This window comes from Pinus tabuliformis, chromosome 2_2, assembly GCF_031772625.1.
Source record: "Pinus tabuliformis cultivar Carrire ecotype Pingquan chromosome 2_2, CPIR1, whole genome shotgun sequence".
NCBI lineage: Eukaryota > Viridiplantae > Streptophyta > Pinopsida > Pinales > Pinaceae > Pinus > Pinus tabuliformis.
The window spans coordinates 998,474,818-998,485,645 of NC_142300.1; the positions used below are offsets into that span (position 1 = coordinate 998,474,818).

Here is a 10,828-nt window from a genome sequence, read left to right on the forward strand (position 1 = left end):
GATCTTTCAAAAAAACAATTTTTTATTAAGAATATGAAAAAGAGTTTAGTTATTTGAGAAGACAAACACTGATAGTGTTTTTTTTCAAGATAACTTTAAAATCAGAGTTCAGAAAAATTAAGACCATCTCTACCATCATAGACTGATGATTATAGAATACATCCAAAAAGCAACCACCAGAACGAGCACAACAGAAAATATCATTTACTCCGGAGTAAATTCCTGAGACCCCAAAAGGTTCCCATTAATATAAAGCAGTTAATTCATTGACTCAACTTAGTACAGATAGAAGGGCATTCTGATTGAGGAATTTTATTATATATGTGGCTTTTTTGGGACCTTTCTTATTTTACTATTTAAATAAATTAATTCCAGAAAAAAATAATTAATATATATTTGGAGATTGGAAATGAAAATCATCGAAATATATTGGGAAGCTATTTCATTAGATGTATGGTTTTTTTAATAAATAAATTCCGGAAAGAAAGTAAGTAATATATATTTGGAGATTGGAAAAGAAATTAATTGGGAAGTTAGTTAATTTTTAAATTATATCAACGAAATTTTAATTATAATCTTTTAAAGCGAAAGGAATTCTTTAATATCTGAGGTATATTGAATGAAATTCACTTAAAATTATGTATATATTTGGGAAATTCGAAAGAATAATAATTTTTAGGGATGCCTTTGCGTTGGCCTATGAGAGTAAATTAATTAGCAAGGGCAAGGCTGTAAAATCTATTTGATTTCTTTGAGTTCTATTTGATTTCTTAAAACTCAAACACAGAAGGGAGAGTAAGAACTCTCCATCTCTTTCTGGCTTTTTATCGAGGGACGACGTTTTTACGTTATTTTTTTCGAGAAGAAAAAACATTAATTTATATTAAAACTAGCAATTGTCCTAAAAGGTACAAAGAGAGGCAGATAGGATTATTAAATTGGAATTGTTGAATTTTTCTAGAAGCGCTGGTTTTGTGGAAAACCTTGTTTTCTTGGACTGGATCATTGTTTTCTTGGACTGGATCAGTTTGCAATTACCCTTTTAAACGCTTTTTCGTTTGATAAAATAATCAAAATATTGTTTTCAAATTTCCATAGATTTCCTCTTACAGTAAATTTCAAATACAAAATATAATTACAGAGTATTATTTTGTATGGGGCACAACTCTTCTACATTTTGGTCATTCATGGCGGATATTCCAGACAATAGAAGATAAGCTATGAACAAATTAATGAAGAGCATATTATTCATGAGTAAAAGTTATGTTTGCTCATGGAAAAGAACGAAAATATCTGGAGCTTTGACATTGTTGAGGATCAGACTGTTGTTACAAGATTTCACTCAGAAAAAGTTGAAATGTAATATAGAGGCAAGTAAAAAAGGAATTTCCCTCAAATAATCACAATCAGCTCTCGAACCCTATTAAACAATGCATCCTTCTCATGCCCTGAATATAATTAAATAAGAACACCATTTCCTGAAACTCGTGGCATGCTTTTAGGGCTACACTAATGCCAAGAACTCCACCAGTTCATCAGTTAATCCAATCCTGTAATAATTTACTTCATTAACCTAATTAAATTAGATTACTGACTAACCACATTGAATCTTTAATTTTTACAATTCACTATTATGCTACTTCATTTCAATGAATTTGAGTTCATGGTCTAAAAATTCTTGTGATATCAGAGATATGAGATCTCTTGTTCGAGTCACATAATTCCGTCATAAATAGATGTGCCCAATGGTCTCAATAGATTTTTCATTTCACAGAATTTTGCTTGGGAATTTCCATCAACAGGTTCTTTGGAATTCATACCCCTTGATGATGATGCAACAAATATTCCACTGGCCGAGCCGTCCGCAATTGTTCGCCATCTCTATTACGATGTTCAACTGGTTCCAACAAGCTGAACATCTGTTGGCATCTGCTGGCCAGCTTACAGGTTACTCGTCAATGAAAATCGGCTCCAGATCTACAAATACAGCAGGGGGGACATGCTTTCGACTCTAGTTTCGCTGAAGAAAGTGTTGAAGGCATCATCTCCGCGACCAACGGTCTTCTCACTGGGCATCTGGCCATCAAGATGAATGTACCAAGACACTAGAATAACTAAAACTCACAATCTGTCTAAATTTATAATATGCCTCAGCTCTACATGAATTGTTCCCGTGATATTGTCGAAGGACAGATTTCTGTAAAAGCAGCATTGTTATCCGTTAGTCACATTGAATATGCTTAATGCAATTCAACACTCATTATGTTATAGGTCAATTTAGAATATGGCCCAGGATTACTTACAGATAAGTTAGCCTTTTAAGTTTTTGAAATTCCAAAGGAATAGTTCCATTCAAACGGTTGCCATGCATATTGCTATAGGACAAAGGACAATGAAGGCACAGCATTAACATTGTTAGCCAGTGGGAAATTATGCTCCGCAAATTCATCACTTGGCTTGAAGATTATATCACTTACAAGAAAATGAGAGCAACACATGAACTAATATTCTCTGGGATCGGACCTTCAAGTTGATTTCTGGCAAGATTTCTGTCTCAAAAAAAATACAACCTTGGAATGTTAAATACTTACAGCAAGAATCCAAAAGATATCATAGATTAATGTTTAGTGTATGGGAGGTTTCAAGATATTTCTATCATTTTTATCTCCACTTTCTAGAAAAAGGTTTGGACACAGACTTACAATTTGAACAACTGTTCCAAATTCCCCAGCTCAGGTGGAATTTTCCCAGTCAGCTGATTGTCATTTAGCCGCCTGCATATGCATACAACCGTTGACTATCAAAGAGCTATTTCTTATCATGCACGTCCAGTTTCCATTTCTTACATATCAATCATCACAAAATATGTGATTGGAATCTCTTACAGGTATCCCAGCTTTGTCATGTTCCCCAATTCTGGCGGAAAAGATCTCGTGAGATTATTACTGTGTAAATATCTGAGTAGTGCAAAAGAAAGTACAAAAGAATCAGCTTCTTGAAAATTGAACATAAAGGAAATTTATAGTAAAAAAGTAATGGACTTTCACAAACCCAGATGGGAATAGTTCGAGCATTAACTATGCAAGCAACTCACAGTTTATCAGTGTAAGTCAAGTTGCCTAGAATCGGATGAATTGTTCCAGTAAAGATGATTATCACTCAAATCCCTGTAATAAATATTAATTGTATCAGTACACTAAAGCTTACACCATAATTACATAATCAAGTTTTTGCCAAAGGTCACAAAACATTTATCAATGAATGAAGGAATATTGATTGATTCTGCATAAGAAATATATTGACAATATCCAAAATCATTATGGATTCTTATTGATCTAAGCTTCCATGCAATTAAATGTAAGAGATTATACTTTAATCCGATCACATGAAAATTTTCGACAAGTTGAGATCCAGAAAACACTGTACTTACAGAACAATAAGAGCCTGCATGAGACCAATTACTTCAGGTATCCTTCCGGTCACCTTGTTTCCTTGTAATGACCTAGGATAACCACTTTAAAATTAGGGTAGGACAACTAAAGCAACCAAATTAATGATGTCGGTTGAATAGTGCATACCATGCAATGAATTGCATTACTTAGACAACCTGCATAATCTCATATCCCTGCCTATTCAACACAAAATTCCTGATGCTAGAACACAGTTCAGTCCTGGAAATATCTCCACTTACAGAGTAGCCACTTGTAGAAACCCAATTGTGAAGGGGATCTCTCTGGTAAGTTGATTGTATGATAAGTCTCTGATAAGAATACCAACGCCAATTCAGTAAGTAATTGAGATCACGAGTCTTGCATCAAACCATACATTTACACCCGTTTGTTCATTTAAAATCCAGTTAGGCAAATCAGAAAACATACAAAACTGCATAGCTTGTACAGTTGCCAATATTCTCAGGAATGGTCCCCGACAAGTTGTTGCCTCGCACATCACTGCATGACAGAGATCAACTATTTAGTAACATTTAAGCTACCACGAAGAATCCTTCAGGTAAAATTTGTTAATGCACTGAAAACGCTGCATCGAGATACATAAATTTAAAGATAAATTCTCTGTGACCACGAGTTTTGATGGGTTTCATATGCAGAATTAATTCGATGAAAGAAAGCTTTAAAAAATTCTGCATCTACTCCACAAGACAGAAGTATTGTGACTTACAAGAACCACAATCCTGTCAATTGACACATGTCAGGGGAAAGAGTCCCAACTAAGAAGTTGTTGCGCAACCCCCTGGAAACGATAACAATATGCCCATTTCAAAAAGAATGGGCGCCAAATTTAGTTTGCAAACCTAAGAACAGTACTATTAACACAAATGCTTCTTCCAAACCTTAACAGGAAAATAAAAACAAATTTTGCTTAGTGAGAGAACGATAAGCCCAGGAAAACTCATAAAGAACCCAGACTCTTACAAATATTGCAAAACTTCATTCCAATAGATAAGCTTGGGGATCTCCCCACTTAATTGATTGTCTGCAAAATCCCTAAAAAATGCAAAAGCATTGTTAAATGATACTCCTCCAGAATCTAGAGTTTACACATCCTATGCAGTTCTTTGACAAGTAAAGGGCAGCAAAGAGAGTAGAATCCAAAATAGTATTCCCAACCTACATTTTCTTCAAGTTTGGAATCTGAGACAACGTTGAAGGTATAGGCCCCATTAACTGGTTATTCTTCACAATCCTGTAAATTTGATCAATGTGTCAAAAGGAGATTTCACTCCCTTCTGACAGGGAAAAATACAAAAACATCTACAAATTAAGCTAAATTCTTTACAATAGCGAGCAAGTGCAGAATGTTAGGATACTTACAGTTGTTATAGTTGTTTCAACTTCGATATTGAAAAGGGAATGTATCCATATAAATAATTTAAAGAGACATCTCTGCAGCAACATTGAAGATCAAATCAAGTCAGCGGTTTCTACGAAATATAAACCATGAGAATGATGACTTGTAGATTTGACTAGAGGGACATTTAGACGCACACAGCAGCTTGGTTCGGCATCAGATATCTTCTCAAAAGACAGTTGTTTTCAGCATAATACTTAACAATTATCTATAGTAAAGTAATATATGCATCTTGAACCAGACTACGAGTGTTGCATATGGTGAGATCTGCTTTAACCAACTTGTAGTTGAACAGTCATTTTTGTTTGGACAGATAAACGCTTGAAAAGAGACTTTCCTAGATAGGTGGGGTGAACATGTCTTTAAAGGGATTTTCAAGGGTTTTTCATGAGCTGTTCTGTAACACTCCTAACCGATATAACTACATAGTAAAAAAAAATTAAAGAACTGAGACCGAGAACAGGAAAAGTTCGAGCTGTACAATACAAAAAAAAGAGTATGACTGACCATCAACAGAAAAGAAACGTTCACCTGGTGTAGAACCGAGCCATCAAGGCGCCTAGGAAGGATTTAAACTGCAACAAAACCCCATTGGTTGTCATTCGGCCACATGAAGCGCTCACTGTGTAAAAGAGAAACCAGAGAGTTGAATCCAATGTAAAAGGCAAGGGAGAGACCATTTCCTTTAATGTCACTGCATGCAGAACACTGAATCAACTATGAACAACATATATATTATAAAGAGCTGCTCCATTAAGACTATCAGTTTAATTGCAATGAACCCAAAGTGCTTAAAAGTAATATATAGTGAACCTGTACAATGAACTTCTGAATTCACATACATTGGCTCTGAGCTTTTTAGATTTCCAATCACTGGGGAAATTTCTCCTCCGAGGTTCAGATGAGAGAGATTCCTGCACAACACAAACCAGAACAAATACAAACATATGAGCTTAAAGTAAGCATATAATCAAAACTCAAATAATGACAGACTGCCCAACAAACATTCTTAATGATTCTGAATATAACATATTCAGATTATATGCTCTATCTTACATCAATTCCAGTGGAAAAATGATATATAAACTTACCATTCAACCTATAAACTTATTGTGATGGAGAGAATTGGTCGTTGAGCATTTATCTACCACGCACGCTGCTTTTCCCTGTACAAATTTATTATTAAAACCTATAGATGTTGAAAACCAAAGCATACCTGCTTCTATCCATAAAAGATTTTGAGAATTTCATTCCAATGGATCAAGAATTTCATCTCTATCGATTCTTCTACTCAACATAACAACAACAAAATAGAATCGTTGGGATAAACCATGCAAACACTCTTTTAAAAAAAACATAAATTAAATTCAAAACAAAGAAAACACAACGAAAATAAAACACTGTAAAATCCAAAATGCATGGCCATGCAACAAAGAAAATAAACTTGAACAAGAAACAAGGCAAGCCAATGCAATGCAGAGTATTGAAGAAAATGATGAGATGAAAGTGAGAACGCCAAAAGCCAGGGAAGAAGAACAATGCTTGCCAAAAGGCAGCGAAGAAAAACAGCACAATGCTTGCCAAAAGGCAGCGAAGAAAAACAACAACAACAACTGGCAGGGAAAAAGCAGTGAAAATATCTTCAAGAGTGACATAAAAGAATGGGAAAAAGCAGTAAGGCAACTCAACCAATATTTGGAAAAAGCAGTCACACTTCAAATCAACGGTTGAAAGTGTCTCACCTGATCCAACGGAGTAGTATAAAAGTGTTGACGATTGTTGATGCATAGGAAGACCTATCGACCTAAATATATCAAGTATGTTCTACTACGTTCTTACATTGCATCTGATAAAACAGATTGATTTGTACTACAATTGCCAATATAATATATACAGCTTTTTTCGTTCCGAAAAAAAGAAAAGAAAGTCAATTAATTATATTTAGAAAAAGATATTTACGGAGAGTTAGAAAAAACATGGTCACTCAAACCAAGATGTGTTCATTATTATTTTGGAAGAGCAATGGCAATCTTAAGAATTTCATTATTATTTCATAATTTATATATGAGAAGGATATTGTAATGTGAACATCGAGGAATTCTTTCACTAAAATTATCATCAATAAAAATAAAAATATTGATATTTTCAATAAAACTGTCATCAATTAAAAAAATATTGATATTTAAAAAAAACATTGTAATTTAAGTGAAGGGAACTTGATTAATAAATCAAGTATTTTTGGACAATATGTTAAAAATTTTAAAATTTTAAGATATATGAAAAATATACTGTAATTAAAAGGCGAAAGATTGCTAAATTTGCCAATGTGGCTTCTCTGCTGTTCGCGTTCAATGCCGGAAAATCTTGGCTGCAGTTTTGCCAAGCTGCGACATTAAAGAAGGTTGAATTCACTCACGAGGGATGAAATCTATAAAGAGTTTCGGGGATCCATGATATGATAAACAAGTCGGGAATCCATGACATAATAAACAAATCTATGAGAAAGTGAAATATGAGCAATGAAAATGAAACATGAGGAATCAAAACCAAATTTTGTTCTGAGGCAACCTGTAAACCAGCAATGATGTCATACAAGCAGAGATTTTATTACACGAAGAAGGAACTGGAAATTAAAGGAGAAAACCTCACTAACCGATCATGCCCTCACTTACAACTTTGGCGGATCTGGGTATGAAAAGGAGGGAAGCCTTTGATATGTCTCTTGTGGTTGATGGATGGCTTCAATCCTCTTCGATTGGCCATCACATGAAATCTGGGTGGTTGCATTTTTTTGGTCAGTTTACGTGTTAGGAGCTTTGCCACTGAGCTTATCAGTGTCCTCAGTGAGGATTGATGATAATATCCGTAAACACAAACTTCGTCGTCTCCTCGCTTGATGGTGAAATCTTGAAATTTGCATTAGTTTTATCCTGGGGAGGCATATATCATTTTAAGGCCTATGATAGACTTGAATATGGACATCTCCTGGTTTATACAAAGGGCCGCTATTGGCGAGAACCTGAAGCAGTCATGGAACAACAAAGCAGCCGAGCCTAAGAAAAGGTATGTATTCAAACGATTAAGGCACAAAGGGTTGTAGTTTAATGGGTCTGGGTAAAATTTCTTAAGCCTGGACAAAATCATGTTTGCTAGTAATTAAAATCTCATACGTCTCTAAAAAACAGGAAATAGTATAGTTTATGTATGTTTGTCTTTCTCGAGGGTGGTTTATCATTGAATGATGTAACAATGTTGTGTATATTTCCTGAAATTCCCTTGTCTCTGGTTATAGCGTTTTATTCTTCATTTCCCTTATTATTCTTAAGGCCATATGCATACTGGCCTGCATTTACAAGACATACACCTTACACTCCTCTCGCAGCCCGAATGCTGGCATGCAATAACCTTATAGCTCCCTCGTTTCCTTCTTTTTTCTTGATAGAAACTTCATGTTTACAGTCTCATGCCCTGGACACATTTTGGTATAAGTGGAATAACATTTTCTTTGTGTCACGACCCTGCAAAAGCTTTGCCATTAGAATTTGCTATAGGTGGTGGTTTTGCCAGGGCTGGTACTGCGTTTGCTGCTGTGAGGGCCCTGAGTCCTAAACCTGCTAGGAAGGTGGTTTATGCACTCACTGGTTTTTCCGGGAATGTTTGGTAACCAGATTCTGATTCCGAGACTTTCTGGTACAAGGAAGACAATTCCAAAAACAAAATCAACAGAGAAGAACAATGCTCTGATACCATGTCGGGAATTTTTGGTTATTCCAAACAAAATACAGTGGAAAAATCCTCTGTTTCCATTGTTGGGAATTTTCTGATAAATTCCGAAACAAAAAAAATATGAACAGAGAGCAATACTCTGTTTTCTGATAATTCAAAAACACAAGAACAGAGCATAAAATAATACTCTACTTTGCCTCAGGATAAAAAATTGATCAAAATAATACTCTGTTTCAATACAACGAAAACAGAAAAAAAATCGCTTTGCTGTAACTGGTGTTGCAGCAACGCAGTTTTTTTCAGTTGCTGTAACTTGTGTTGCAGCAACGTAAATTTTTCGGTGTTGCAGCAACGTAACCTTTTGACGTCAAGTATTTTTTGAGTTACAGTGTAACAGCAACGGAGATTTTTGACGTCAAGTATTTTTCGACTTACGGTGTAACAACAACGCACAAAAATGAACTTCTATTTATAAACAGTAAATCAACTGATACAAATTTGTCTTCCTCTCACACAGAGAGATTTCTCAACTGCTATTACAAAACATCTTCCTCTTAACAGAGGGATTCACCAATCTATGCTAAAGAGCATCTTCCTCTCAACAGAGGGATTCACCGATCTATGCTGAAGAGCATCTTCCTCTTGACAGAGGGATTCACCAAACTATGCTGAAGAGCATCTTCCTCTTAACAGAGGGATTCACCAACATGCCTTCTTCAGAGGCACTTCAAACTGTGTCTTACATTCATTTAGCACATACGCGCTGCAGCGTATTGCCTTTTGTTTTCTCAACAGAACAACTACAAATATTTCGTGCTGCTGTGTTTTCTACCCTCTCTCACAACAAACAATCACAAAACAAATTACATTCAAATCTGCACTGTTGTGCATTTCATTATTCTGGAAGCATTTTTCTTCACGCTGCTGCGTGCTCTCATCTGCTCTCTATATATTTCCCCTGTTTCTAATTCTATTTCTGTTTCTGCTTCTATATTTTTCTTCACTGCTGTGTCTGCATTTTATAGTGCGGGAAAGGGTCATCACCGCTTTAACTTGCTCATGAAGTTTCTGTTGTACTCTTCTGCTCATAATGAATAAAATCTGATCTTTTGCTGTATTTCTTGAGTCGGTTGTGCTAAAACCCAAGACTGATAAATGTTGCGGCTGGCTCGAGGCTGGTACTTTCCTTCTTGGCCATGCTTCTTCTTTAATGTTGTTGGTGAGCAGTTATTGCGCAAAGCCCGAATCTGATCTTCCTCCTCCTTTGGGAATACAAACAGGTAAAGGGCGAAAAGACACTTATGGTAGTGGCGTGAATAAGCCGAAACAAATAATACCCGTTGGAATAAAGACAGATGGACTGCTGGGATTGTTTGCAGGTGAAAGTGTGATTTCTTTTCAACTGTTGCTGCAGTTGAAATTACATTCCAACACTCCCCTTTAATTTCAAGTGCTGGGCGTTCAATCATACCCAGACATTTCATAAAAAAACTCAAAACTTTTCTGATCCAATGGTTTGGTCAGAATATCAGCAACCTGCTCCTTCTTTGTTGTCATGGGAGATTTAATTCCATATCTCTTCCTTATAAGAAGATCTTCATCAAAGAATGACTGTTAATACAGTTCAACAATAATGATAAAAAATTACAGGCTCCCCTTTAGTATATGCATTATCTTCTTTCGGCAAAATCTTCTCAAAAGAAACTTAGATCGGCTTGAGAGCTTAAGGGACTTTCAGACTGTATTTCCTCCCTTCTCCATACTTGTGTAACTTTCTTCTTTTGCATGGGTCTAGCTTGTGTAAGGGCCCATGTCAAGTTACAGTCACGTGCCATATGCCCAATGTTATGACACTTGAAGCATTCAACATTGTTCATGAATAAAAATTCATGATTTCTTCTTGCAAAATTGTTTCTTGGAGATTGTCGGAGACTACAACATCTATCTCTATGAAATGCCCTGCAGTCTTTTGCCATATGACCAAAGTTTGAACAAGAATAACAATAACCAAAAAATTAACTTTGATACCTGGTATATGGAGGTTTCCTTGATGTACTTCCGAAGCCTTTCTGCCTTGAAATTCTTTGCTGATAACCATTGCCTCTCGCATCTTTATCGTCATCAACATTTCTTCTTGGAGCTAGTTTTCTACTTGGAGTAGGATTTCTTCTATTGTAGCCTTGATTTTTCTCCTTGCCTTTGTTGGAACTAGGGGCATCACAATTTCTTTCTGCCT

The 10,828-nt window shown here is 35.6% G+C and overlaps 2 protein-coding genes across 2 annotated transcripts; both read right to left on the reverse strand.

Annotated features, from left to right (window-relative positions):
• Nucleotides 1-2,276: 2,276 nt before the first annotated feature.
• Nucleotides 2,277-3,260, reverse strand: LOC149196722 (receptor-like kinase TMK2). The gene is made up of 4 exons (XM_089405618.1): nt 3,095-3,260; nt 2,886-2,957; nt 2,703-2,774; nt 2,277-2,549 (listed from the first exon to the last, which is right to left on the reverse strand). Exons 2-4 carry the CDS (start codon nt 2,903-2,905, stop codon nt 2,474-2,476), a joined length of 168 nt encoding a protein of 55 aa, XP_089261744.1. The 5' UTR covers nt 2,906-2,957; nt 3,095-3,260; the 3' UTR covers nt 2,277-2,473.
• Nucleotides 3,261-3,812: 552 nt separating this feature from the next.
• On the reverse strand, nt 3,813-4,901 carry LOC149196723 (receptor-like protein 31). Its single transcript, XM_089405617.1, has 5 exons — nt 4,830-4,901; nt 4,630-4,701; nt 4,431-4,502; nt 4,177-4,248; nt 3,813-3,950 (listed from the first exon to the last, which is right to left on the reverse strand). The coding sequence occupies exons 2-5, from the start codon at nt 4,677-4,679 to the stop codon at nt 3,866-3,868; spliced, it is 279 nt and encodes a 92-aa protein (XP_089261743.1). The 5' UTR covers nt 4,680-4,701; nt 4,830-4,901; the 3' UTR covers nt 3,813-3,865.
• Nucleotides 4,902-10,828: the final 5,927 nt, after the last annotated feature.

Bases quoted from the DNA above. Each gene is read 5' to 3' on its own strand.
- LOC149196723 (XM_089405617.1), bottom strand. From the start codon at position 4,679: ATGGGGCCTATACCTTCAACGTTGTCTCAGATTCCAAACTTGAAGAAA. The intron at 4,503-4,629 runs GTAGGTTGGGAA...TGCATTTTTTAG, and splicing joins ATTCCAAACTTGAAGAAAAT to GGATTTTGCAGACAATCAAT. The intron at 4,249-4,430 runs GTAAGAGTCTGG...TATCGTTTCCAG, and splicing joins AATGAAGTTTTGCAATATTT to GGGGTTGCGCAACAACTTCT.
- LOC149196722 (XM_089405618.1), bottom strand. From the start codon at position 2,905: ATGACAAAGCTGGGATACCT. The intron at 2,775-2,885 runs GTAAGAGATTCC...ATGCATATGCAG, and splicing joins ATGACAAAGCTGGGATACCT to GCGGCTAAATGACAATCAGC. The intron at 2,550-2,702 runs GTAAGTCTGTGT...TTTTTGAGACAG, and splicing joins TTGGAACAGTTGTTCAAATT to AAATCTTGCCAGAAATCAAC.